We start from the raw sequence: 27,476 nt of genomic DNA on the forward strand, positions 1-27,476 counted from the left end.
GCCAGAGCAGGTCCGGACCTGACCCTGGACTCAGCTGGAGTGAAGGCTCCGGGCCTTGCATGGGGTGCTTGCTGGGTGAGGAACAGTTCCTGTTTGAAGGACCTAATTTATGGAACGTCTTTGAGACCAGGCTGCAGGGAAGCTGGCCTCCCAGTAGTCTAGGGCAGTCTTCCAGAATACTGTTCACCTCCCTCTCCCCCCCAGCTCTCCCCAGCTGTCTAAGAGTCTGAGAACTAATCCCCAAGGCCCCTGGCAATGGTTCTTTCAGGTATCCTGCCATAATCCCAGACCCCGCCAAATAGGTGGTGGCCACCCAGAGAAAGCACGAGAACAAGAGCTAAGCCTCTGCGACAGGCCACACTTTATTTGGAGTGTTCCATGTAAGCGACTCCCAGCAGAGCCGCCTGATATGTGCAAAAGTCCCCCCAGAAAGCTGGGCCTCGCAGTGTGTAAAAAAGGCCCCTCATGGGGCAGAGCTGTGCAACTGTAAAAAAAAAAAAAAAGAGAGAGAGAGAAAGAGAAAGAGAGAGAAAGCAGTCCTCCAGGAAGCCTGGCAGGCAGATAGAAATCGCTCTGGGCCAGGTCACGTGCCAGCGCTGCTGCTGGTTCTGGGTCTGTTTTCTCCTCCGATTGTGCTTTCTTTTCCAAGTCCTTCACACTCTGGGGTTGGGGCCACCGGAGGGGCCAGACACAGTCCTTAGCAAGGTGGTCTGGCCGGCAGTGCGGCTTGAGGGTAACCTCTCTCACACACGCAGACACCCCCAAACACGTGCTTCCCCACTGGCCTCAGCCCCACCAGAAAACTCGGGGCTTCCCTGACCCCTTCCCAACCCCCAGCCTGCCCTCATGTCACATTCGATGGGAGGTGCACTGCCCTGAGACAGATAAGGCCCTCCATCCCCTGGGGGCATGGCAGGGTGGGGAGGCCTTGCCGCTCATTTCACACCCCAGGGCAGGTGTTCGTGGTCTGACTGCGTGTGTGCATCTAGGGGTGTGTATGTGTGTGTGTGTGTGTGTGTGTGTGCATTGGCTGGAGGTGGGGGCCGAGGCTGGGGGAGGCACTTCTGGGATTCAGGGCACGTTGACTTTGAAGGGGCTTCCAGGGACGCTTTCGTCGCCCCACTTGACGATGAGGATGTAGTCCCCTTTCTCCTTGACGGTGTAGGTGACGTTGTATACCCGGTTCCCCATGTGCTTCACATACACCTCCTCACAGGGGGTCTTGGGCCCATGCACGCCCACCATCATCATGTTGGTGCCTAGAGAAGGAAACAGAAGGGGCTGGCTCACACCGGGGGCCTGCAGCCCTTTGGCACCTCACACCCGAGAAAACCACCCCTTTCCTCCCTCGCATGCCTGCTTTGCTGCAGTCCACAGTGAAGGAGTTCTTCTGGCCCACAAAGGCCTGGGACAGCCCTGGGCCCCGTGTCACCACCTTACTGGCATCTGAGGAGAACTTAGGGATGGAGCTGTAGCTGGAGCCGCGGCTGGAGGATGACTTGGTCACGGTCTCCACCAGAACCGTGGATGTTTCGTGAAGGCTATGGCCTCCAGACAGCCGGGGACCTGAGGGACAAGGTGGAGTAACCACGAGTTGTGTGAGAGGCCTACGTCCCCTGGCAGCAGACCCTCGGCCAGCACTGACAGCCCCCGTGGGCCACATCCCTTCCCCCGCTGTGGCTTCCAGAGTTCCCAACAAGCCCTGCAATGTGTACCAGGTCCGGCTCATCCCGAGGTCCTGGGCCTCTGATGGCTCCAGCCCTCACCCTGGCTTGGTCTGGGAACCCAAGTCATAGGGTAAGAGTCTTGCTTTGAAAACAACACATATCCAACTAATCCTTCAGTGTTTTGAAAAGGAAAGCTCGCTAAATATGTACTGAGTTTTGTCTTCTAGGAAGCCAGAAACACAGGAAGCCAGGAGGGCAGAAAGTTAAGCTAAAGCTTGGGAGTCACTGCAGGGAAAAGAGTAATCAAGGGATGGATTTCAAACATGATTCTCCATGACATCACAGAATGGTGTGCTGTGTGAGGCCAGGCGACCTTATTCCTGGTTAGTTGCCCGTAGTTCCTGGGTTAGAACATGGCCCAATGTGAATGGCCACTGGACTCATCCAGGCTGGGATGGAAGGATGCGCCCAACCAGGGCACTCACCTGTGACCTTGGCCTTGAAGGGGCTGCCCACGATGTGCTGGGGGCCACCATACTTGATGGCAATGAGGTAGTTGCCAGGGGCCATGGGAGTATAAGTGACCACGTGGCCCTCAGGACACTCCCGACAGTCTAGCTGCACCTTGGAGGGGCCGTCGATGGTGACAGACAGGGCCCCTGAGCCCGCATTCAGGGTGTTGACAATGAACTCTGATGATACACCTGGGGGCCAGAGGCAGCAAGGCTGTAGGCAGGAAGGGCTTGGGGCCCAGAGCAGACCCTGCAGGGACTCAGTGCCCCGGGACAGGGCAGTGCAGGACCAGAAGCCGAGCACCCCAATAGCCAGCCCTCTTTCCCAGCCCCAGGCACTCACCAGTGGTGCCTCCCTCAAGCCCAGGACCATAAGCTGACACCAAGCCTGGGTCCCCTGCCTGGCTCTGTTCCCCAACACGGATCTTGAAGGGACTGCCGGGGATGTGGGCACCGTTGAACTTGACATCAATAGAGTGGACGCCGTTCTCATGGGGGATGAAGCGGATGGTGTGCTTGTCTGTGGGGCAGAGGGTTGGTGAGTGAGGCTTTGCTCTTCCCCTCTCCACTCCAGAAGGGCTGCACAGGGTGGGCAAGGCTGGGGCAGCTCACCGCTGTCCAGCTCAGAGACGTAGCACTCCTCCACTGCACCCGAGGGCGTGTGTACTCTAGCGTCGATCACGCCCCGAGCACCATTCAGCTGCACCGCGAAGGAGGCTGGCTGGTTCACCTTGAGCCCCGTCTCCTGCAGGGGCCACAGAGGGCACTCAGACTCCTGGGCAGGGTCTGGAGCACCACTCTCCGCAGCCCGACACTGCTCTCACTGCCCGCCCAGCCTGAGGCTCCCAGCCCCAGCCTGGCCCAGCTCAGGGAGGTAGTCAACAAGGCTGTGGGAGCTGGGAGGCAGGGGCTGGGCCTCTGGCTGGCATCCATCTGCCAGGAGGTGGGCCCACCTGGCTGTGCTGGGCACTGTGGGGGAGGAGATGCCGTACCCTGTCCTGGCTGAGGAGGTAAGGTTCACACGATAGAGGAGGCCAGTGCTATATGGCCCAGAGGCCCAGACAAGGAAGGAAAATGTAACCTAGACTGGCCTGGGGGTGCTCCCCAGAGAAGGTGGGTCAATGGGAAGGACTAGGAGAAGCAGGAGTGTGTGATGATCCTGGAGGTGAGACATGACGCCCCCTGCTGTACAGATACTGGGTTTCTGCTGACTGTCCTTACTGAGGTCCCTGCTAAGCTCCTGGACATGTTGACCTGCCCTCGACTCCTGCCCATCTCTTAGGATGGCAGAGGGACCCTACCCCTGGGCACATACCTGCAGGCTGGTGACGGTGAGGCGGCGAGCGTCATCTGAGAGGGAGGCCACAGGCACCACAAAGGGGCTGTCTGGTATGTGCTCATCATTGAACTTGATGGAGACCTCATAGTCACCTGGGGAAGGAAGGCTGGTTGGCACAGGCCCCTGGATGGCAGGTGGTGGGGGTGGAATCACCCAACCACCTCATCCCAGGATAGGCACCTTGGGTCCAGGGCTCAGGTCTGGAGAGAGACTCCCATCCCCAGGGGGTGTGGGGGTAGAGGGAGATGGGGGCAGAGAAAGAGCAGGGACCCATCTGTGCTCTGGCCAGAATGCCAGTCTGAAGGGTCAGGCAGGCACAGCCTCTGCCTCCAGCGTGGACCACTCACCTGGTTCCTGGACAACATAGGAGACGCCACAGGAGCCATCTTTTCGGTCTTCGAAAGCAATCTCCGCCTTGCTGGGTCCCTCCACAGCAATGGACAGGCCCCCGGCACCTGCTTCTCGAGTCCAAATGCTGAACTCGGCTGGGGACAGGGAAGCAGGGCAGAGGCAGCTTTTTAGCACCACTGCCACCCCGCCGGCTGCCCTGCTGCCACCGCCCCCCCGCCCGGCCCCTGCCCCTCACCTGGCACACCGGCCACACCTCGTTCCAGTCCTGTGCCACCAGCCCTTACTTTGTGGGCACCACCTTCACCCAGTGGCCCCACAGTAAACTGAAAGGGGCTGCCAGGCACATGCTGACCACGGTATTTGACAGTGACTGTATGGGGCCCCATCTCCTGGGGCACGAAACGCACACTGTATGCGCTGTCTTCTCCCTCAACGATCTCTGCGGCTTCCATCTTGCCCGATGGGCTGGTCACCTGTGCAGTCATGTCCTGAGAACTGGCTTCACCTGCAGGGAGTGTGGATTACTGTCAAGGTGAAACTGGGGCTGCTCCGAGCCTTGGACGTTCCCTCCCTCCTCAGTAACGCTTCTTCCTCCACCCAGAACACCTGCTGCCCGTGCCCTCCCCACCCTGTCCCAGGGACCAGAAGGCCCGGTGCAGCCATGCTTACCCTCCTGCTGCCGGGTGATGCTGCCGAAGGAGCCTAGGCGCTCCCGGCCCAGGAAGTCTCCGAAGACAGCAGGGAAGGGATCTCCACCCACCTGGGTGGACTCCTCCACCCGCACCTCGCGCTTGGTCTCCCCACCCCGCGTCTTGCTGATCTCCGTGCGCTCTGTGCGGGTGTACGTGTGGCTGCTACGCGTGAAGGTGCGCGTCAGGCGCTCCTGGGCAGACACCATCTGGAACCAGTTCCCTAGGAGACACAGAGCAGCAGAGGTGAGTCGGAGGCCCCGTGCCCTCCCCAGAGCCCCGCCCCAGCTCTTCCGAGTCACACCTGGGATCTTGAGGTTGAGGTCACAAGTGCTGCCGATGGTGGCGATGGAAGGCGCCTGTCTGCGCCGGGTGATGCTTTCCTTCATGCGGCCTTCGCCGGTAACCTTCACAGTGAATGGGCTTCCTGGAAGAGGGGAGGGGGGCGATAGGGTAGCTCAGACCACTGGCCTCACAGCCTCTCCCTGCCCAGCCGTGGCCCACAGCTTACCAGGCACGTGCTTGTCAGCAAATTTGATGTTGATGATGTAGGTGCCAGGCTCCGTGGGGCAATAGGTGACTTTACATGTACCATCTTCCATGTCCTCACAGTTGATGTCCACCTTGCTGGGGCCTTCAATACTCAGCCCCAAGCCCCCATAACCTGGCAGGAAACCAAGGACCCATCTCCCTCAGGCCCTGCCACTCTGCTCTCCCTTGCCCACACTACAGGCTCTGTCTGGAACAGGTGGCCGACGTGTATAATAACAAGTAATGAAAGCTGGCTCTGCAGGAGGAGGAGTGGGCCAGGCGCTGAACCAGAGGGCCAGGGATGGGGCAGTGTAGAAAATTCACTGGAGCCTAGGAGGCCTCCTCCCCCAGGGAGGGAAGGTGAGTCAGAAACTCAGAACAGATGAGCTTTCTCTTACATTTGAGAGAAGTGCATAGCCCCCCAAATGGACCCCGGAATGTGAATCCCAACAGAGATGGGGGCCAGGAAGTCCAGGGAGGAGGATGTGACTAAGGGGGCCCTGGGCAGGAAAGTTCAAGTCCTTGTTAGAAGCTCCAGCTGAAACAAGGGCCCTGGGGCAAGAAGTACCTGCATTGCGAGTGTCCACGATGAACTCCGCCACCTGGAAGGTGTGTCCCTCGGACAGGCCTTTGCCCCAGACCCGCACCTTGCTGGCATCCCCGATCTCAGATGGCCCCACCAAGATCTTGAAGGGGCTGTTGGTGACGTGCTTGCCACTCTTGCGCACGCTCACCACGTGCTCCCCAACCTCCTTGGGGGTGAAGGAGATGCCTGTGGAGAGGGGGTGGTCAGGCACGGTGTCCTGCGCCTGGCAGAGCACCCCTTCCTGACTCCTGTCATGCCTTCCTCCTCCTGAGGTCCCTCCCCACAGCCCCATGCTCACCAATGTGCCGGTTGGGCAGGCGCTTTAACAGGCAGGGCTCCTCATTGCCGGAGGGGGCACGGATGCTGGCGGTCAGCAGGCTCAGGTCACTCTCGGTGATCTTCAGTGACACATCCGTGGAGGTGCCCACGTTCAGCTGTGATGTGCGCATTGAGTCATCACCTGGTGGGGGAATTTGACATGTCAGACTGTGAGGACTCCAGACAGGCCATGTCCTCTTGGCTCAGGAAACCTCCTAGCAGACCCCACTGGACTCAACAGATGGGACCACTCAAAGGGCAGAGGCCCAAGGCCCAGGACAGCACAGTCTTCATTCATGTGTTAGCCACCAAAGATTACTGGTGGGTCCAGGACCCTGGCTGCCCCGTGGATGCCTCAGGCCAGAATGGGTTCAATCCCTAATCCATATTTTTTAATTGCAAGTTGTGGTTTCATGACACTGAAACACTAGGCTGGACTGGACGATGTAGACCGTTGCCTTCCATGTGGCTCTGACCTAGTTGCTTAGCCTCTCTGGGCCTACTGATCTATCAAAAGAGATTATACCCTAACTTCACAAGTTATTTCAATACTAAATGAGATGATGTATTTGAAAGCATGTGGGGTGGTTGGATACTCCTCATCTGCTATTGACAATGGAGTGTTCCCTCTATTTGTCCAAACAGACCTCTTTCACCCAGAGGGGCCCCTAGTCTAACGCCCTGGGTCAATCAAACACGCTGGGCTTGCACATCCAGCACGTGCCGGGGCTTGGCCTGTAGGCCTGTGTGCCCACCCCTGCCCCACCTGTGATCTTGGCTGTGAAGGGGCTCCCTGGGATGTGCTTGTCATCAAAGCGGACGATGATGCTATAGTCTCCGGGTGCAGTGGGCAGGTAGGACACGGTGCAGGTGCCATCCTTGTTGTCCTTGCAGGTGATCTCAGCCTTGGATGGGCCCTCCACGGCCAGGGACAGACCCCCTGTACAGGGAGGTGGGGCTGAGCTCAGATGTTCCTGCCCTCAGCCCTGCACCTGGCCTCCTACCCAAGCCCTCTGCCTCCCCAGCACTCACCTTCCCCAGCATCCTTGGTGACAATGGTGAAGGTTGCCGGCTTGTTGACCATGCCATGGCTCAGGCCTGGCCCATAGGCACTGACATGGCGGCTGTTGATGGCGTCCACGTAGAACTGCAGGGGACTTCCTGAAAGCAACCGAGAGAAGGGGTGGTACTGGTAGTGAGGACAGGAGCTACCTCAGCCCACCTGTCTCCCACATGACTCCCTGACTTTCTCTGTCTGCCATAGGGCCTGATGGAAGTCTGCCTCCTACTGAGATAGCAGCCTCCTCGAGGGCTGGCGTGGCATCTGCAAAGAGCAGGTGCTCGAGGGACGTTTGTTGAAAGACGGCAGGCAAGGATGAAGTCACCGTGGGTTCCTCTCAGCCCAGCCCAAGCCCAGCCCGGCCCCAACTTACCAGGGATGTGGTTGCCGTCATACTTGATCCCCATCTGGTGTAGGCCTTTCTCTGTGGGTGCATATCTCACCGTGATGGTGCCGTCCTTGTTGTCGGTGATGTTGGGCCGGGCCGTTTTCCCAGAGGGCATCCGTACCTCCCCTGCCGGGTAGCATGGTTATTAGGGGACCCCGTTTTTTCCCACCATGCCCACCCCTTTCTTGTTGCCCTGAGGCACCAGGAGACAGCCCGGAGCGGCAAGATGAAGCCTGCACTGGGATGTAGGAGCCTCGAGTCTGAGTTCCAGCCCTGTCCAGCTTGGCTATGTGACCCTGGGTAACTCCTTTCCCCTCTGGGCCTGGAAGAAGGTGACCCCTTCCCAGGCAGCGCAGGACAGTACCCGTGAGTTCCCCTTTCTGCACAGTGAAGGGGATGACCAGGTTGAAGGGCCTCAGCATGGATTCCATTGGCTCTGCAGGCACCATGGGCTCCTCTGTGGCCTGTGTAGGGGAAAGGAACGGTCGGCCAGGGAAGGTCTGGGGAGCCTAGCCTGAGTCACAACTGAAGTCCGAGAAAGTGAGGAAAGAACAAGATGGTGAATGGTGAAGCCAGAGTGGCAGGAGAAGTGTGTCAACCGCAAGAGAAGAGGTGCTCAGCTTGGAGGCCCATCTGCCCAGACTGACACCCACTTGCTCCCCAAGATGGCCCCCCCAAACCATGCCCCAGCCCTGGCCACAGAGGACTAGAAGGAAGAAGTGAAGGAGCAGGGGGAGGGCGAGGCGTGGCCCAGGTGGGAGGCAGCAGTACCCAGTGTGTGGGGTAGGTGCTGGGCCGGGGCAGCTGCAGCACGTCAGCAGGCTCCTCCACGTGGGGCATGGGGTCACACGCCTGGGAGGCAAGGCACGGAAAGCATGGGTTGTGGCAGGCTAGTCCACACCCGCCAAGAGACCAGGAGCTGACTCTGAGAATGGCCCAGGGACCTGCAATTGGGCTACCCCTGGGGCGGGATGGCTATTTCATGAGCTTTATCCTCTGGAGGGCTTCATCGTCCTGCAGGGCCACCTTGAGGGGATGTATAGGGACTGTGGGCCTGAGGGTCAGTGAGGAGAGTTCTGACCGACCACTGGAGGGACCTGAGACAGGGGCTGTGCTCAACTCCCAAGTTGGAGGGCCATGGGGATACAAAGGCTTGACTCCAGAATACTTGGACCACAATTCATCAGACATGGGGATGGGTTCTGGGATTTCTTGCTGCTGCTAACAAGGCCCATCTCCTCAGCCACTGCCCCAGGCCTTGGAACTTACCAGCACATGGAAGGGGCTGTTGGGGATGTGCTCGCCTCCAAAGCGGATGGTGATGACGTACTTGCCGGGCTCGGGTGCTGTGTAGTAGATGTCAAAGGTACCATCGTGGTTCTCAACCACGTCCACGTCGAGCTCTGCCCCATCCGGCGTGGATACCGTGCATGTCACCTTCCCCTTGCCTGCTGCCTTGGCATCTACTGTGATCACGGTCTCCTCCCCGATCTGGATGCGGGGTCCCAGGCAGGCACCTGCCACCCAGAAGAGCCAGGTTGAGGGTCTATGAGGGCTGTGCCCAGTCCCTCTCCATTCCCAGCTGCCCCTACCACCTCAGCCCATGGCAAGAAGAGAAAGGGCACTCACCCAGGCCATGGCCTCCAATGGACACTGGAAACAGAGAAGAGTGTGAGGCCACACAGCCATGGAGAGGAAGAGGGGGTGGGGGATGGGGGCAGATGAGGTGGGCTCTCTGACCAGCAGTCCCCTAAGGACTGGGCCAGGGACCTGGAAGAGCTATGAGGGGTGCTCCATGGTGAGCAGGAGCAGAGGACAAGGCGGAGGGTGGGCACCCACCTGTGACAAGACACTTGCTGGCATCCCCAGTGGGCAGGGCATGGATGCGGAAGGGTGAGTAGGGGATCTCATCGCCACCATACTTGATGGTGATGGTGTACCGGCCACTCATGTCTGGCAGGTAGGACACGGTGTACGTGCCATCCCCGTTGTCTCGGATGTTGGCCTTCTTGGGCTTTCCCTCAGGATCCTGGGAGGGAAACAGAGGTCAGGGCCTGCCTGTGCCCAAACCCTGACCAGGGAGGTGAGCTACACACGGACTCACCAGGATCTGGACGGTGAGCAAACCCTCGCCAGCATCCCGGGCATCAATGGTGAACTCCACAGGCAGGCTGGCAGGGATGCCAGAGGCATTGAGGCCAGGGCCACTGGCCCGCACCTTGCTGGCATCGTGGGCAGGAAGCACCTTGATCTTGAAGGGGCTTGAGGGGCAGAAAGGGTGGACAGTTGTCTGCGGGTCCGGGGGGAGTGCTCCCCACAGACAGAAGCAGGAGGGAGGATTCTGCAGGGCAGAAAGGAAGGAAGAGCCCACATCCCAAGTTCTGTGGGAGGGTAACCTGCGGGGTTACCCGCTCATGATGGACCCAGAGCATTTCTGCGTTCCCTGGAAGATGCTGTGGTCAGTTTAAAGAGGAGGGTGTGGAAAGCTTCCTTCTCCCACCACCTGCTATTTCCCAAGGCACTAATTTTGTGGCTATGTGGCAGGAAAGCCTGACCCAAGGAGAGCCCCTCCGGCTGTGTGCCTCTCTGGGGTGACAGGCAGGGAGCCCCAAGGAAAAGCGGACTGGGGGGCTGAGATTGAGACAGGCGAGGCCAAGGCAGATGGGAGGGGCACCCCCAGGACCCTGGCAATGGCCTGCAGGTACAGCCCCCATAGCAGGGCTCCAGAACTCAGGCTCAGTGTGTGGGAGCCCAAAGGTAGTTCTCACCTGCGTGGCACCTCCTGGTCAGCATACTTGACAGCTACCGTGTAGGGCCCATCCGTGGCTGGGGTGTAGTGGACGGTGTGGGTGCCACCTCCATTGTCAAGCACCTCCACAGGCTCGGCCACACCTGGGCAAGGTAGGCAAGGTCAGCAGAGAGCCTCCTGATGCTCCATCCTACCGGCTCTCCTCCCCCCACCCCCACCTGGACATTCTGTACCTGTGGGGCCCAGAACGGCCACTTGCAGTGGGGCCCGGCCAGCTTGGCTGCAGTCCACTGTGAAGGTCTGGGGTACCCGGGCCCGGACACCGGCCCCCAGCCCTGGTCCTGAACACTTCACCTTCCCAGGGTCCACCACGTCCTTCACTGGCACCCGGAAGGGGCTCCCTGCAAGGAGGAGGACATCAGCCCCAGCCCACCTGCCTGGGAAGATCTTGGACACTGAGGAGGCAGCTAGAAGGAGGTCTCTGAAATGCCTCAGGGAGGCCAGACCAACACGTGCAAATGCTTAAGACCTTGCTAAGAAAATGTAAACAGGAATAAACAAACTTGGCTGCAGACAGCGACGGGGCAAACCTCATGTGTAGGGCCACAGGCCTGGAAGAATTCCTTCCTAAATAAAATGCTCGAAATGCATTTTAAAAATCAGATCCACTTTTGATGGTGTGAAATTAGAAACGGTCAAAAAAGTCCAATTTCAACATGCCCAAGCTCTGCAATCATGGAAGACAGAACGTGTGCCAGCAGCTCAGCCCTGCAGGGGAGCAGGAGAGGGTGCAGACAGAGCAAGAGGGTATGAGAGGCGACCTCGCTGAGCCAGCAACAGGGGTCTGGACTGGGTCTGAGTGACTGGACCCCTGAAGTCTTGTGCTTCAGGCGAGAGGCCAGGACACCAGCTCTGGACTTGTGGGCGTGAACTGGAGGGGCCATCTCGTCCACAGCAAGCACCACCCTGCTTCTCACGCCCTCAACACCCGCACCACCCCACCACCCCACCCGCAGCCTCACTGCTGCCTCCCCCCGGCGGCCTGCCCTCCATGCACACCTGGGATGGGCCGCCCCCCGAAGGTGATGTTGACGTCATAGTCTCCAGGAGTGAAGGGGATGTACTCCACGGTACAGCTGCCATCCTTATTGTCTTTGCAGGACATCTTGGCTTCCGAAGGGCCCTCGATGGCTAGGCCGAGGCCTCCAGTGCCAGCTCCCCTGCAAGGTGACACCCTTGTCAGCTCCGCTAGTGACAGTCAGGGAGAGGGAAAAGTGGCTGACTGGGGTGGGTGGAGGAAGGAGGGCAGGCCACCAGGGGGCCAGCTGAGGAGGGAGGAGCTACAGGGGTTGACGTGAAGCACTGCAGGAGGTTTGCTCCTAGGTCACCCTTGAGGGGATGTGATGAGGCTCACACAGAAGGACAAAGGAGAAGGGCACATGGCTGGGTCAGGATGGCCATGCCTCAGAGGGCAGATTAGGAAAGGGGGAGGATACCTGGTCTCCACAGTGAAGTGGTTGGCCTTGTTGACTAAGCCACTCTCCAAGCCTGGTCCGAAGGCCCGCACTCGGGTGGGGTCACAGCCCTCCGTCACGCCCACTCTGAAGGGGCTCTTGGGCACAGCTACGTCGTCATACAGCACCTCCACCAGATGTACGCCTGGAAGCCGGCCACACACAGCAAGTCAGGGTGCACACAGCCCCAGTGCCCCTGCTGCACTGAGCAAGCAGTGATGGGAGCCCCACCGTTCCTCCCTCAGCCCATGCTCTCACCCTCTTCATAGGCGGTATACTGCACTCGGTAGGTGCCATCACCATTGTCCGTCACATAGGTGTCCGTCTTAGCACCCGAGGGGTTGAGTACACGCGCTGTCACATGGTTCCCACCAGTGGCTGTTAGGGATCTTGCATCCACAGTGAACTCTGTGGTCACCTCACGCAGGACACCTGGGTCCCAAGAGAGGCACAGTCAATGTGGGTCGGGGGCAGCTCTCACATAGTTGCTCACATCTCCACCCTCCCTAACTCCCAGGCTGTCCCTCCTATCCGCCAGCTACCTCCCCACCTGAGCCCAGCCACCCTCTGCACCCCTGTGCACTCCAGGCCCACCTCCCACAGCCCCTGATTTGTTCCCATCACCACCCTGTGACACTCTGTTCACATCAGATGTCCCACAGTCTCAAGGGTGAGTCTGGGTCTTCTCTCTCCTATACCTTCCACCCCCACACCTAGCCAGTGGCTGGCCCCCAGCAGGTGGCCACTCATGTTTACTGAACTGAGCTGAACGGTCTCCTAACCCTCTACTCCAAAACTTTCCCTCTATACTCTCCACAGTGTGGATTTTTCAGGTCAGGGACATGATCCAAGAAAGCTAGGCTCTCCTCAGAAAGATGCACACAGGAAGGCACAGGTTTGCTACGGGAGCAGAGAGGCAAAGCTCCATGCCCAGCCTCTGGCTCTTGGTTCCTTCTCTGGGGTATCTGAGCCCTAAGAACTCCAGGCTGCCCCCCAAGCCCTATTTTCACCCAGCCCTGGCCCTCCCTAAGCCTTCAGCCCTGCTTCCCTCTCTCCTGCTGATGCCCATGGCTCCCTGACTGGCTCCTTCCTCTCACTCACCATGAGGCTCCACCCCAGGCCCCGAGACCTTGATTCCACTGGTGTCAACAGCAGGCTGCACGTGGACGCGGGTGGGGAATTTGGGGACAGGGTGCCCGCCATACTTGATAGTAATGGTATAGGTGCCAGGAAAGGCTGGGCTGTAGGTGATGTGGTAGGTGCCGTCTGCGTTGTTGTGGATCAGCACCTCGGCCTTGACGCCGGCATCCGACAGGATCTCAATGGTCAGCTCAGCCTCACCCGCCTCCGAGCAGTCCACAGTGAAGGTGGCTGCCTCGCCAGCCTTGCCACGCTCCAGGCCAGGCCCACTGGCCCGTACCTTGCTTGGGTCAAACACGGGCCGGATGGTGGCCTTGAAGGGTGAGCCTGGGATGTGGGCTTCGGCAAATAGGATGTTGATGGTGTACTCGCCCGGCTCCGTGGGTAGGTAGCTGACAGCACATGAGCCATCACCATTGTCCTGGCACTCGATCTTGGCTTCGCAGGGGCCCTCTACAGTCAGCCCGAGGCCGCCGGTGCCTGCCCCCTTGGTGTCAATGGAGAACGGTGCTGGGCTGCCTACCAGTCCACCCTTGAGACCAGGGCCATAAGCACAGACCTAGGAAGAGGAGCAAGTATATGGGTTCCTGATATCCCATGGTTGGTCTTCATGGCTCCCTACCCAGCTAAGCACCTTTAAATGTAGCAGCTACTACAGACTGAGTCCTTATAACAATTCCAGATGAGGAAGTGGGGACAGACAGATCAAATCATTTGTCCCAGTTAGTGAACCTGGAATGCAAGCCCAGTGCAGTCAAATACCACACTCTTAATAACTAAGCTGTCTCAAAGGCAGGCCCTGGGATGGGGGAATCACTTGGCATTGGGTCCTTGGCTGCACTCACTCCAGGTGCATGGGTCTTCTAGCCTCTGCCCCTGTGATTCCTCCATCTTCCCTGTAAACCCCCATACCCCAGCTCCCTCCAGCTGCCATCTCTTCACCTTGGAGGGATCAGGGGGCAGGACACCTTCCACAGCAAAGGGGCTGCCAGGCACTGGGTGACCATCGTAGGTGATGTCCACCTTGTAGGGCCCCTCCTCAGGGGGCATGTAGCGCACAGCCTGGGTTTCAGCTCCACCCCCAGGCTCCACCTTGCAAGGGATGGGTCGGCGAGAGGGTGAGGTCATCCGCACATCCAGCTGGCCCTGACCGCCAGCCCCACGTGTGTTCACAGAGAACGCTTGTTCTTGCCCCACAGCCACCTCTGCGGAGAGGGCAAGGGACACAATGAACAGAGACTCCAGCCCATCCCACAATACCGGTCACTTCCCAAGGCAGCTCCTGTCCCACTTACTGCTGTTCAAGCCTTGAACTTTGACTTTGCTGAGGTCCAATGGGGGTGCCACATTCACTACAAAGGGGCTCTTGGGGACAGGGTCCCCACCATAGGTCACTGTCACAGCCATGTTGCCCTGTTGGGTATGAGAGGAGGTCAGAACTAGGTGGGTTAGACATAGCCTGGCAACACACCCTTGGCCAACATGGACTTGAGGCCCAGAGGTGCACAGCCAGAGAGGAAGGGTGGCAGGAAAGGGGCCAACACTCAGAAGTGGCCCTAGGAGACTGGAGAATGGAAATTCAGGACCCTGTCAGCCAGGAATGGTGAGGTGGGGTGGGGGGACACACCTGCTGGACAGCTGTGTACTTGACAGTGTAGGAGTAGTCATGGTTGTCAATGATTTCAAAGTCCCGCACAGCTTCGCCCTTGGCAGCCCCAGCAAAATGCACATCCAACTTGGCCTTGCCGGCTCCCTTGGTCAGTACCGTGAAGTGAGTGGGCTTCCCAACTTCCACACCTGGGGAGCCCAATCAAGATGGCAGGTGAGGGCCTGGGGGACACCCAGCCCCACCTCCAGCCCAGCCCCGTGTCTGCCCAGACACCTACCTGTTCTGTTCAGCCCAGGGCCCTCAGCCTTGACCTTGCTGGCATCATGGGATGGGTCCACCTTAATATGGAAGGGACTGGCAGGGATCTCCTGGATGGGAAAAAGACCTGGTGAGGATAGGCAAAGCCAGCTTCTGAAAGAGTCCCCTTTGTTTTTTCTGAAGCATGCTGCCTGCACACAGAAGTGCTCGATCGATGGCTGCAAAACTGTCCCCAAATGACATCATATCAAGCTGCTGGCTTAGACATGGAGGGTATAGGCTACCAGACTGCCACAGGCCAAGGGTGGGGTACCTGGTTGGCAAACAGCACCATGATGGTGTAGCGGCCCGCTCCCGGGGGTGTGTACTTGACTGTGAAGGTGTCATTGTCATTCTTGATGATGTCAAAGTCGATGTCAGCTTCTGCAGGGCCCACTACGCCAGGGGCGCACTTGATACCGATACTCACATCACCTGAAGGGAGGCAGGCACAAAACCGTGAGTGGGGTCTCAACAGCCTCACCCACTTAACTATAACTCTGCCCAGAAACAGGGTGGAGCCAGAGCAGGAGCCCCACCCCAGGCCCCTTCCCCCACCCCAGCCACAGCTGGGCGCACCTTGCCCAGCCTCACTGCAGTCCACGGTGAAGTAGGTAGGCTCGTTGGCCTTGAGGCCTGTCTTCTCCACGCCTGGGCCATACACCTTCACCCGCTCAGGGTGGCTGCCTTCTCCCACATTTACCTGCAGGGAAAGGGGTCAATGCTCAGCACAGTGCTCCTCCCACAAGGCCACTTTCCTCAGCACTACCAGCCCAGCCTTAGTGGTACCGATCTTAGCCTCCATGTGGGCAGTGAGGTGGGGAGCAGGTGACAAGGGTCCAGGGACAACCAACATCTCCTGTGCAGGGTTCCACCCTCCCCTGGGACCCCAGCGGCAGGGAGCAAGACAGGAGGACATACCCGGAAGGGGCTCTTGGGCACGTTGACACCTCCCCAGGAAATGATGATGGTGTGTTTAATGGGCTTGGTGGGCACATAGGAGCAGCGGAAGGTGCCATCGCCGTTGGGAATGACCATGATGTTGACAGGGCAGCCATCAGCATCCTGTGGGCATCACCAAGCGAATCTTAGAGTGCTCAGGCCTCCTCAGAGCACTGGCGCCCTCTGCTGGCCTCCATGCCCTCCTTACCCACCGCCTCTGACCTCAGGCCAAGGGAGCTCGGCCCCACGTGCTCTGGTGGTCAGGGCCCGCCCTGGGAGCCTAGAGATCTGGCTCTAGGCCATCTGTGTGGCCTGGCCTCCCAGTTAAGCATCTGAAATGTGTTAGTGGGGGAGAGGTTGCGCTAAGTCACTGTTTCTAAAATTGAATAGTGAACATTTTAAAGAAAAATTATCCTCTTGGACCCAAGAATACATTCATTAACTTCTAGAGGTTAGTGGCTACCAGTTTGAGAAACTGATTTGGGAAGCCAAGTCTATCACTGGCTTGAAAGATAATCAAATAATCTTTCAAATTCAAAATTATTAGTACAACAAAATACACTTTTGGTAAAATATGCTCTTATGAATTCATCAGGAAACACAAAATTTTGTTTCCCATAGTTCTCCTGGATCCATGAGAGTCAGTCCTGCCATGCTACAATTTCCTCTGCCTCTCACCTGCCCCCACCTCCCAGGGCTCCTGCCCCAGGTGATGGGGGCAGCAGGATTGGGCAGTAAGTACCCCACCTGGGCATACAGATTCAGGTCTCCCTTGCCAGCAGCACGGGCATCAATGGTGAACTCCGCAGGCTTGTCCACGATGCAGCCTGTGGGCTCCAGGCCAGGCCCAAAGGCCTTCACCTGTGTAGCGGGAGGAGCAGAGAGCTAGGTCAGGGCCTGGAGGAGGGCCCTCTCCCCCAATTCTGGGCCCTTGTACAGGCGCTGGGACCCACCTTGTCTGGAAAGCAGTCGGGTGCGGCTGGCTGGATGTGGGCAATGAAGGGGGAGTCTCGGATGTCCTCATCATCACAGATGACATGCACAGCATACTCTCCGGGCTCTGTGGGCCAGTACCTCACATCGCAGGAGCCATCCCCCTTGTCATCACACTCAATCTTGGCCTGCGAGGGCCCCTCAATGGAGAAGCCTGTGTGCAAGGTACAGAAGATCAGAGGGCACAAGAGGCAGCTCGGACATTCAGGCAGGACCCCTATGTCCCACTCCTGATACTACCCAGCATTCCCACCCCGTCCCCAGTCACTTCCCAGGTCCCTCCATCACATCACTTCCCCAGCATTCCTAGCTGCTACCACCCAGCCACTTACCCAGTGTCCCCACCTCCGTGCCAATGGCCTCCACCACAAAGTCGGCTGACTTGCCCACCTGGCCAGTTTTCAGGCCAGGACCCCAGGCCCGTACCTTCTGTGTTCCTGCCTGTGGGCTCACCTGTACCTCAAAGGGGCTAGGCAAAGAGGGATCTGGTGTCAACGCCAGGAAGTACCTCTGCTGGGGGTAGCCCTCCTCTCTTCCCTCACAGTTCCAGGCAGCCCAACCTCCCCCCTCCACCCTGTGAGGGTCCCAGACAGGAAGGCATAGAGTGTGCCCAGTGCTTACCTGCGGGGGATAGCATAGCCGCCCCATGTGATGGTCACCACGTACTTCCCAGGCACCACAGGGTAGTACTCACACTCGAACACACCATCTCCAGCCTCTCGCACCTTTACTGGCTCCTCTGTGCCCTCTGAGGAGATGAGGGGTGGAGAAGGGGGTGTGATCAACAGTTTGGGAGTAACAGTTCCTCCATCCCTCAAGGAGCCCTCGGAACCCAGGTCCAGCCTGAAGGCAGGACTACCAGTGAGCAGAACTGAGATCAGGCAGGGATCACATGTCATCCCTGTGCCTCACACCCGGGGTTGCACGTAGGGTGAAGAGGATCATTCCTGGCTTGCAGTTGGGAAACTGAGGCAAGAGAAGAGACAATGGGTCTCTTTGGAGCCTCTCCAGGGGGGCATGGTACTAGCTGTCACTGCCCTGAGGGAGCTAGACCCACCCAGACCCAGGCCCTGTCACTCACTCGGCCCCTTGACTGTGACCTTGAGCTCTCCACTGCCGGCACCCTTCGTGAACACCTTGAAGTCAGCCACCTCTTTCACACGCACACCCTTGGGCTGCAGGCCCCGCCCAGAGGCACGGCAGGCATTGGGGTTACAGGCTGGGGGTTGGAGAGAGAAGATTACCGAGGCTCTGTCTCAGGCTCCTCACCACTCATCCCCTACCTCCCTGGGCATAGTCTTCCTGACCCTCACAAGCACAGGGCTCTGCCCTCATGCATCTTCCCCCTGTACTCCCTGGGGCCTCTGACACAACTGGAGCCTCTAAGAGCCAAGCTGGACAGCGAACCACTAGCAACCCTTCTCGCTGGGCTTCTCAGAGTCCGTGGTGCCTGGGACAAAGATACAGCAGAGCCTGGCAGAGAGTGGGGCAGAGAGAGATAGGGGAGGGCCCCAGACCACCCCAAGGCACCCACCTAGAGCCACCTGGGCCTTCTCAGGCAGACCCACCATAGTGGCTTTAGGACTAAGTTATGCCACAAAACACTAACATGGCCTCAGAACAAGAGATACTCAACATGAAGCCAGCCACAGGCAAGGCAGGGAAATCAGCCTGCCATGGAATGCTACCACTGGCAATGAACCCAGACCTGGTTTCTAAACACAGGCCAAAGAATGGTGATCTCAGCAGAGAACCCAGTGGGGGGCCACAGACTAGGCAAGGACATGTACTCCTGGCCTACCATGGAACCTGGGCCCGGCCACATAGCACAGGTGAGGCCAGTTAGCCATGGACATGCTGGCCGCCTCCGCCAGGCAGCACTAACTTGGCACCACTTTCTTGGCCTGGTGGATGATGGGCAGGGAGTGGACGAGTGATGCCAAAGGTTCTGAGTGGCAGAGAGAAAACTGGGAGGAGGAGTCACCATCTGAGGGCCTGGGCTATGGGTGTCATCACATGTGCCCCTGCAATCCTTCCAAGGTGGCACCTGTCTCATATGCTTTCCTATGGTCTCCTGACCCTCCCTGGGAGTAATGTGTGGAGAGATGATCGGGATGAGATCTGTCCAGAGCTACCCACATCCTCACCATGACTCTTCTATTTTAAAGCTTCAGCTGACTCCCTGGATCGGGTCCTTCATTTCCCATAAGCCCTCAGACCCAGAATGTGGTGGCAATTGTGTCCCAGCCTCAGTGAGGGTGACTGTGGGGGACAAAGGACCTTTACCTTCTGCCACATGGACGGGGAAAGGACTGCGGGTGATGGGGGCACCAGCAAAGGCCACATGCACCGTGTGGGGCCCCTCCATCACAGGCCTATACGTGCATCGGAATGTGTTGTCACCCTTGTCTTCCAGGGCCACCTCCACTGTGTCCCTCCGGCCCTGCGGGTCCACGATCACCACGGCAACATCACCAGTCCCAGCCCCTGCCAGGCACAAAGGCTGTGAGTGCTTGGGCTCTGGACACACACAGCTGCTCAGAATCCCCTTCTCTGGGACTGCCCACCTCTCTGCCCCAGGCCCCCATCTGCATCACCCCATGCAATTGTGGGCTGCCTGCCTGACATCCCCCTGGGGCCCACCCTTACCCGCAGTGTAGATGTCAAAGTAGGTGGGTTTGTTGGCCACATTGCCCATGGGCTCCAGGCCAGGGCCACGGGCCGACACCTTGTTGGCATCCCCCAGGGCCATGCCCACGTTCACCTCAAAGGGGCTGCGTTCGATGTTCTGGCCAGCAAAGAGCACGGTCACCTAGAGTCAGGGGACAAGTGTTAGCTTCTTAGGGAAAGCAATTCTGAGAGGGGGTAGTGGGGCAGGGCAGAGCCAAGAATGGGGGGAGATGGGCTGCTGGGTGTGCTGGGATGGGGTGGGGTGTGAGCCAAGAGGGGTCCACTCAACCAGGGCTAAGGATGTGAATGGAATGGGGAGGGTCTGCAGGGAGATACCTTGTGCAACCCTGCAACCTTAGGCACATAGGAGACAGCATAGGTCCGGTTCTTGTCATTGTTGGGAACCACCTTGGCCTATGGGGAAGGGAAAAGATCAGAAGTCACAGCACCTGGCAACACCCACGGGGATGCCTCCCCCAGTCCCCAGTATAGCAGCTGGTTCTGGCAGCCATCTCCAGGCCATTCCTGTTATCAGCCTGTGGTCTCTGGTTCCAAGCCCATGCCAATCCCTCTGGTCCCCAAAGGCTCTGCCATACCTCCTCGGTGTGGCCCTCAGGGTCCTCAATGTAGACCAGCACCTCACCCACACCGGCATCCACCGTCTGAACAGTGAAGTGGGCAGGCTGCAGCACCGTGTTGCCGTGGGGCTCAATGCCTGAAGGACAGAAGGCAGAGCCAGGGTATTTACGGGACCCATCCAAGGACGTACCCAGCTGCACAGGGTCCATCCAATCCCAGGCCCTCAACACATACCAGGCCCGTAGGCGATGGCCTTCTTCGGGTTCAGCTGCTTAGAGCGAACAGGGGCACCAGGCTTGAGTTTGGCCTTGGGGAACTGGGACAGGTAGGTCATGACAGAATGCTCATCCACGTTGGGATCCACAATCTCCTCAGGGGCAATCACCTGCCACAGAAAGGAATGGAGTCACAGGGTGCCTGCCACCTTGCAACCTATTTCTCTCCCACATCCTGGCTGGGCTCCTTATAGACCCAACCTCCCTCCTGAGCCCGCTGACCCCCCTTCTCTGCCCTCACCCCATTTGCTGGTGTACCTGGGGCACCCCGAGCCAGTCGTCCGCCTGCTGCATGGCCTCCCGGGCGTTCTCCACAGGCTGGTTGGGGTCCCAGGCCTCCCAGTCAGGGCAGAGGCCTGGAAAGATGGTAAATGGAGATGGTGACTTGGGGGTAGTAGCCAGTCCAAGGCAGAGCATTTCCTTGTCCGACAGCCTCGCAGGCTGTGAATTCACATGCCCTGCTTGAGGCCCCGAGCAGCAGCAGTGCCTCCTGACCACTTACGTTAGGGCACATTGGCTGGGATGCCCATTGCTGTTGAGAGGCACAGCAGCCCTCCCTAGCACCAACAATGAGGTCTTTCTGCCCTGGCTGACGCAGCCTGGCACCAGCCCTGCCTGTCAGCCTCCTGCCTGCCTGGGCCCCAGTGCAGACCCTGTGAGGACACCCCCATCCCGTCCCTCCTGCCTTGTTCCTGCTGCCTTGGGGGTGCTCAGAGGAGGTGAGAGGCCCCATCCTGCATAAGCCTCTGGCCTGTCCCCCAAAAGGTCTCCTCACAGCCACCCTCAAGTCCTAGACCTCCAAGCACTTCCCACATCAGCCTTAGGGCATAAGACACCCTCTCCTTCCTCACTGACCACTTGGGGAAACTGAGGCACTTAAGGGCATGTTTTGAGAGAATGGGTTCTCCTCTGTGGACACCCAAAATCCAGCCCTCCTAATGGGAAGAATGCTGAGGCAGCCCCAGATCACTCCTGTCAAGGGGTGCAGAGGTTAGGGGGTACTTGGTCCAGGCCAAAGCTGGAGGAAGGGTGATGCTCATTGGTTGGGAGGGGGCTGGCTCAAAGGCTGGAATCCATGACCGCCGGAACAGCTGAGCTCACTGCTGGCGGCCTCACCAGCTGTGGGCAATGGTTCAGCAGCTGGGAATGCTTCCCAGGCACTGGTGCCCCCGCCTCCCACCCCCTGGCTCCCCACCCCCTGCTCCCCGGCTGACCCTAGGCTGGGGGAGGATCCTCCCAAGGGGCCAGCGGGCAGAGCTCATCCACCTATCCGGGTTAGAAAACGACCTATCTTCTTGGGAGGTGATGGTCAGAAAGGGAGCTGCCTATGGGACAGGGCACTAGTGCGTGATGCCTCAGTCTCCTCGCCCTGAGCTGTCCCCACCTGATGAGGCCAGGGGCTACAGCGAGAGAGGGCAGGGCTGGGTCACCTGCCACTGGGCAGTGCCACACCAGCCTCAGCCCCTCCTCAAACTGATCCCAGGGTCTCACGAAGAAGAACCTTCTCAGGACCTAACTCCTGGCCTTCTTGCCACATTTCTGTTCTTTCAGCTCAGCAGAAACGGTACCCATGTGGCAAAGTAGGAAGCTCATGGAGCAGGGAGTTGAGGCCTTGGGCTCTAGTTCAGTTCTGCCACAAATAAGCTGTGTGGTCTTGGACAGGTCACTGGCCCTCTCTGGACCTTAGTGTCCTTGTCTGTAAAATGAGGAATTCTGAACCTTTTGCAGCAGCTGCAGGATCTGGCACAGATCAGAGAGGGCCTGCTGCCAGCGATGATTCTCGGCTGGAGCACGGGCAAGCCTCACCAGCGCTCCTGATCCCCCAGCCCATTCTGACAGGCCCAGGCCCCAGCACCCCCAGCGAAGGGCTCCATGATGAGCCCTCTGGCCCACTCACCAGGGGCGCAGTTGTCCACCAGGGCACCCAGAGCCTTGCCGTCCTGCCAGTCACGGTTGAAGTTAGTGATGGGCAGTTGGGGCACCTTGTTCTGGATCCAGCCGAGCAGACGCTGTTTGGGCGTCTGCTTGCGGGCATCCTCATCATCCTCATCCTCCCACATGGGCATGGAGATGGAGTAGTGCAGGATCAGCGTCCAGATTAGACCCAGGATCAGCTTCAGGTTCCCATCCACGATGGCCTTGCTGTCTGCAGAGCAGAGAGAACAAGCTGGACTCAGCAAAGGGGCTGCCCTGAACAACTCAGCTCCTGAAGCTGCTGTTAGAGCACGGGGAACAGAACTCCTGATTCTGGAACCTGCCCCTTCTCTGCCTACCAAATTCTCACCCTCCCACAATGCCGGACCCAGAGGACTAATGCATTTGTTTGGGTCTCTCCCCTGGAAATGAGGTTGCTTCCCAATGTGCCTCCACAACAGGTGCCTGGCACCAAAGGAGACCAAAGACCTGAGCAACAGTGCACGCATGGGCCTCCATCAGGCTACAAGCACCTGGGCAATTCTCCGGGATTGTGAGCCTCTTGGGGACAGACGCTGTTTTCTTTTTTTTTTTTTAAGTTTTATTGAGGTACGCCTGACATACAACAAACCGCACATATTAGAGCATACAACTGGATAAACTTTGACGGCACGTATACAACCAAAAAGCCATCACCATGTCATAAATGTATCCATCCCTCCCCAAATTTCTTTGCATGCGCCCCTTTGTGACCCCTCTCTCTGCCCCTCCTTATCTCCTCTTCCCAGGCAACAACTGGTCTGCCCTTGGTTACTATGGATTAGTATATGGATTGCATTTTCTAGAGTTCTATACAAATGTAATCGTGTAGTATGTACTCTTTTCGTCTGGCTTCTTTCACACTAGACACTATCTTATTTCTCTAGACTCAGTGTAGAACTTGGTGGGGTCTCAATAAATACTGGTTGAATGGGTGAAGATTTTAAAAACTGAATTTGGAGAGGAATAGAACTAACCTGGTTCCAGCCAAATTTTCCTCTGAACACCATAAAAGGCTTTTGGAACAAAGTTCTGGAAGGAGGGAGGGGGTACAGTGCAGGCTTGAGTAAGGCTTGAAAATCATGTTTTCAAATGCTGGGGCCAGTGGGATTTCACATGAGCCAGGAAGAATGTCACCCATGTGGACTCAAGTCTCAGAAGCTCAGACACCGCACCCATCCCTTCCTTTGAGGAATACCAGAACAGGTCCCCCAATATTTGGGGGGCCTAGTTCACCTTCCATAGCCAGAAAGAAATATCCAGGTCCCAAGGTGACCTGGAGTATAGATCTTTGCAAACCAGCTTATTTATAAAAGACAGCACACGAGTGAAATCCATCAGCTTCCCTGAACACCACTTTTAGGAGGTTTGGCGGGCAGGGAGACTCAGCCTTGTTTACTGGTGTTGCCTGAGAGATAGGAGAGGGTGGGGCTGGAGCCACCCCACCCCCCTTACACATCTTTTCCTCCTTCTCTAGATCTTGGGAGAAAGCAGTTAGGAGACCAAAGACCTGGGGAACTCCAGCATCCTCCACCCCATCCCACCCCCACCAGCCCCCAAGAGGGAGAATCTCAGCCTCTCTGTCCCTGCGGCCTCCAGCTCTAGCCCCCTTGGCTCCCCCACCCTTTCACTGATTCATCCTTCCTTCCCCCGCAGCTCCCCAGCCCGCCCCCCTCCCCCTGGCTCCACCGCAGCACAATGGTTTGGCAGCTCTCAGATTCCATGACACACTCCCGGCCTCCCGGTGCTTCAGTGCGCTCTCTCAAACACTCGGTCCACAATACTTTCACACAGCCTTGACACCCAGTGCCCCGCAGCCTCTCACCACCCTGACAGCCTCCAAAGCCAGTGCTCACACACCCAGAAGTGCTTCTTGCAAACTAGAGCCAGATTCCTGGGAGGGAGGCCCTGAGGTTGCCGGGGTTGGAGGGGGTGTCATTCATATTTGCTTCAGGGAGAAGTTTCTCCCCAGTAACTGGCCCTGGGCCAGACAGCAAGTGGTCCACTGCAGCCTGGGGCAGGAGAGGGGCCCAGAGTCCTGCTCTGGAGCAGTGACCTTCCTCTCTGAACTCACCCCCACCCCCAGGCCAGGCAAAAGAGGGAGAGCTCCAACAGAGCCAGGCTTCCTCCCTCATTCCCTGAGCCACCACTTCTTCTCCAGCCTGGGGACACCCCCAAAGGGGTGGGAGGAGCCTGAGAGCCAGTCCTTGAGGCCACCCCAGGCCTCAAGTGAAGGGGGAGGAGAGAGGGCCTGGGCGAGGGAGGTGCCGGCACAGCTGCTACCCCCTCCAGCCCCTCCCTCAGCTGTTGGCTCTAGAAGGAATAGCAACTGGGGAACAGCTGCGGCACAGAGCTGCCTCATTAGGCCTCTTTGTTCGGAGGGGCTGGGGGGGGGGTCGGGGTGTTGGGGTAAGGGTGCAAGGCTCCTTCAACCCAGGCTGAGCACCCCTCCTTCAGGTGTACTTCTCAGATCCCACCCCACTCCTAGAAAGGGAAGTGGGGAGACTTTTTGACTCCCTCCCAGGTGCCCAGATGCTCAATTTCAGTCCTGAGACAATGCCCAGAGGAGGCCCCTGGACAGCCCCCTTCCCACCACTAGGTGGGCCAGAGGGAACCAGAGGAAGCAGAACAGCCAGCCCTGGTGGAGAATCCCTTGACATCTCCCGGCTGGGGTGAGCAGCCCTGCTGCCCATGCCCCCTCCCTTCCACCCTCAGCCTCAGGCCTGGCCCCAAATTGCTGACAGCTTATCTCATCAGCGCGAGTGAGCCACTTGGCCCAAATGGGGAACAGTTCCCCTTCCTCTCAGCGGGAACCGAGGAGCGTCCCTCCCATCCCCAAACCATCTTTTGCTTCTTCCCCCTCTACTCTGAGCCGGCCCCTCTACAGCTGAGCCAAGGGGCTGGAGCCAAACACCACCATGGGGGAGGGGAGAGGTGGGCTCAGGAAGGATGAGGCCCAGGCCCGGAGAGGGGCTGGCCACCCCCGCAGTGGGGAAGGGAGGGGAAGGCTGAGCAGTTTCCTATAAAGCTCTGGTAAGGCCCCAGGCCCTGCCCTTGAGACCCCACCTGGGACAGTCAGTCCTGTGGGTCAAATCCCAGCATGCAGGGGGATGACAGCCCCAGGACTGACTTGTCTCTGCCCCCCCCCACACACACACCATCTGACCCCCCCCAACACACACACACACATACACACACACATGTAGCCTTCAGCCCCACTACAAACACCAGGGCCCCCTCCCCCACTCCCTGTCCTCAGGCTTGTCCTTCTGGAAAGCTCAGAGACATCTGCTGTGTCACGGAGGCAGGGCTATTTCCAGGCCAGAGCGGGTGGGGTGGGGGGGCAGTATTGGGGCAGGAGGGGTAAGGCCTAGAGAAAGGACTGGACAGGGCAAAAGGCCCCGGACTGACTTCAGCTGCTAATTCAGGAGGCCGAGAGAAGCCCTGAGGGACAGTGGGGGTGGACAGACATTCAATTATCTAGAGAAGTCTCTGGGGTAGCCTGGTGGGGAAAGGCACCTGACTCTATATGAAACTCCTCTTCTGGGGCCCTGGAGTACACCCCAAGCGGCCCTTTCCTGTAAATCATGGCAAGACTCTTAAGAGCTTATCACAGGGGTTGGGGGTCTTCCCTGGGCCCTTAGCCAGCAGGGAGCACAGCAGGGCTGGGAGGGGAGGAGCAGCCCCTGGCCACTCAGATCCCACCCCCAGCTCCCTAGCTCCCCAGCTCCCAAGCCTGGAGTGCCTCCCCACCCCCACCAGCACTGATACACCTTCCAAATCTGGTTACACTCAGGGACTTCCTCCCTTCTACAGTCCTTCCCCTCCCTCTCCTCAACCCAGACCTTTAGTTGCAGCCAATGGGGGCCAAGTGGGTGGGCTGGGGCCTGGCGTGGACTTGGGGGAGCACCCTCCCAGGCCAGCTGAAGCTGGAGGTGGGTAGGCAGGGGTTAAGGTTCTCTGCACTCGCTCAGTGCCTTTTTAGGTTTCTGAGGCTGGGCCCTGCCTGCCCTGGCCCAGGAGCCTGAACCCAGCTGCTGAGCACATGCCTGTGGAGGGTCCCCGGGCCCCATGCCTGCCCGGCTACCAGCTCTCCCTGCACCTCTCAGTCCTCAGATGGGCAGTGCCTGGGACCTGCCTTCAGTGGGCTCCTCCTCCGGTGGAGGTGCTAGGAGGCAAAGAAGCTATTTGCTTTGTTTAGGGAGTAGACACCCCCAGGAATCAGTAATGGGCACTGACCCTGTCTTCTCAAGCGGGGCTGGGATGGCCCCATGGCAAGAAAGGGGACAATGAGGAGAGGAGGGTTGATGGGAGTGTGTGCGGGAAGGCTGAGCTGGAAGACTTAAGAACGGTAAGGTCTGGACTCCTCCGGACACCCCCCAGATGCCCCTATAAGTAAGGTCTGGACTCCTCCGGACACCCCCCAGATGCCCCTATAAGGACAGCCCGGTGTGCAGGCAGTGCCCGTGTGGCCTGCGTCGGAGGGCTGGGAAGTCCCTGTGCCTCCCCCCGCCCCCCCGTGCCGGGGTCGCCCCCTGCCCTAGCTCAGCTCCCCGCGCCCACCAGCACCAGCACCAGCACCACGCGCGGCGGCCCCCGGGGCCCGCCCATTCTCAGGGCGCGTCCCCCTCCCGCACTGACCGATGGACACGAGCTTGATGTGCTCGCGCTCGAGGAACTCGAGGGCCACGGACACGTTCTCCAGCTTCATCTGGCGGAAGTTGGGGCGCGGGTGGAACTTGCGGTACATGCGCTTCTGGCTGAGCACCTCGAGCAGCGCGATGAGGCGCAGCCCGTCGCTGAGGTCGCGCTGCAGGTCGGTCAGGCGCTTGCCCACGCACTTGAGGTGCTCGTTGCACCAGCGCGTGAACGTGTTCTGCTGGATCTTCTTCCACGGCGCGTCCTCCGCCAGGTCCTTCTCCGTGGACGGCATGTCGTCCACCTCGTCGCCCAGGCCGAGGCCCGCGGCCTCCGAGTAGCCGCTGTTGTTCATCATGCTGGGCGGGCTGCGCGGGCTGCGCGGGCGCTGTCGGGCGCTGTCGGGCGCTGTCGGGGCGCGAGCGCGGGACTCGGCCGCTCGGCGCGGCTCTCAACTTCTCTCTCGAGCGCGCCCCGGCTGGCGGGACTCGGCGGGCCTCCTCGGCTCCTCGGCCGCGCTCCCTCTCGGTCTCCCTCTCGGTCTCCCTCTCCGGGGGCGGAGCGGTGCTCGGGAAGTGCGGGCCGGGCCGGGCCGGGGGGTTTAAGAAGCCCCCGGGGCCGCGCCCCCCCCACGCGGCGCGGCGGCCCCCGGGTCCACGTCAGAGCGCCGGCCTCC

General features: G+C 59.1%; 1 protein-coding gene across 2 annotated transcripts; it reads right to left on the bottom strand.

The window, feature by feature from the left end:
* Positions 1–338: 338 nt before the first annotated feature.
* On the bottom strand, positions 339–27,476 carry FLNC (filamin C). 2 transcript variants are annotated; one of them, XM_055307439.1, is made up of 48 exons: positions 26,804–27,476; positions 22,107–22,355; positions 20,468–20,565; positions 20,169–20,319; positions 19,952–20,070; positions 19,692–19,769; positions 19,335–19,497; positions 18,972–19,172; positions 17,767–17,904; positions 17,307–17,433; positions 17,018–17,154; positions 16,646–16,839; positions 16,440–16,553; positions 15,672–15,815; positions 15,330–15,453; positions 15,025–15,185; positions 14,731–14,821; positions 14,472–14,641; positions 14,140–14,257; positions 13,787–14,049; positions 12,806–13,403; positions 11,963–12,136; positions 11,687–11,849; positions 11,250–11,410; positions 10,424–10,591; positions 10,210–10,333; positions 9,546–9,702; positions 9,281–9,470; positions 9,071–9,094; positions 8,711–8,958; positions 8,213–8,293; positions 7,806–7,905; positions 7,427–7,567; positions 7,026–7,154; positions 6,760–6,933; positions 5,974–6,135; positions 5,658–5,861; positions 5,070–5,222; positions 4,863–4,985; positions 4,539–4,781; positions 4,105–4,374; positions 3,866–4,003; positions 3,495–3,610; positions 2,792–2,924; positions 2,523–2,699; positions 2,153–2,371; positions 1,357–1,566; positions 339–1,259 (listed from the first exon to the last, which is right to left on the bottom strand). In XM_055307439.1, the coding sequence occupies exons 1-48, from the start codon at positions 27,156–27,158 to the stop codon at positions 1,072–1,074; spliced, it is 8,163 nt and encodes a 2,720-aa protein (XP_055163414.1). In that variant the 5' UTR covers positions 27,159–27,476; the 3' UTR covers positions 339–1,071. The 2 variants fall into 2 exon arrangements, with proteins under 2 accessions (XP_055163414.1, XP_055163415.1); XM_055307440.1 differs by lacking the exon at positions 8,213–8,293 and having other exon boundaries at positions 26,804–27,475.

The sequence above is a fragment of the Nyctereutes procyonoides genome, unplaced genomic scaffold, assembly GCF_905146905.1.
Source record: "Nyctereutes procyonoides isolate TBG_1078 unplaced genomic scaffold, NYPRO_anot_genome, whole genome shotgun sequence".
Taxonomy (NCBI): Eukaryota; Metazoa; Chordata; class Mammalia; order Carnivora; family Canidae; genus Nyctereutes; species Nyctereutes procyonoides.

Coding starts and splice junctions, on each gene's coding strand:
- FLNC (XM_055307439.1), bottom strand. CDS start 27,158: ATGATGAACAACAGCGGCTACTCGGAGGCCGCGGGCCTCGGCCTGGGC. Junction 19,770..19,951: donor CTGAGGGCCACACCGAGGAG/GTATGGCAGAGC, acceptor CCTTCCCCATAG/GCCAAGGTGGTTCCCAACAA. Junction 5,862..5,973: donor CCTGCCCAACCGGCACATTG/GTGAGCATGGGG, acceptor CCCTCTCCACAG/GCATCTCCTTCACCCCCAAG.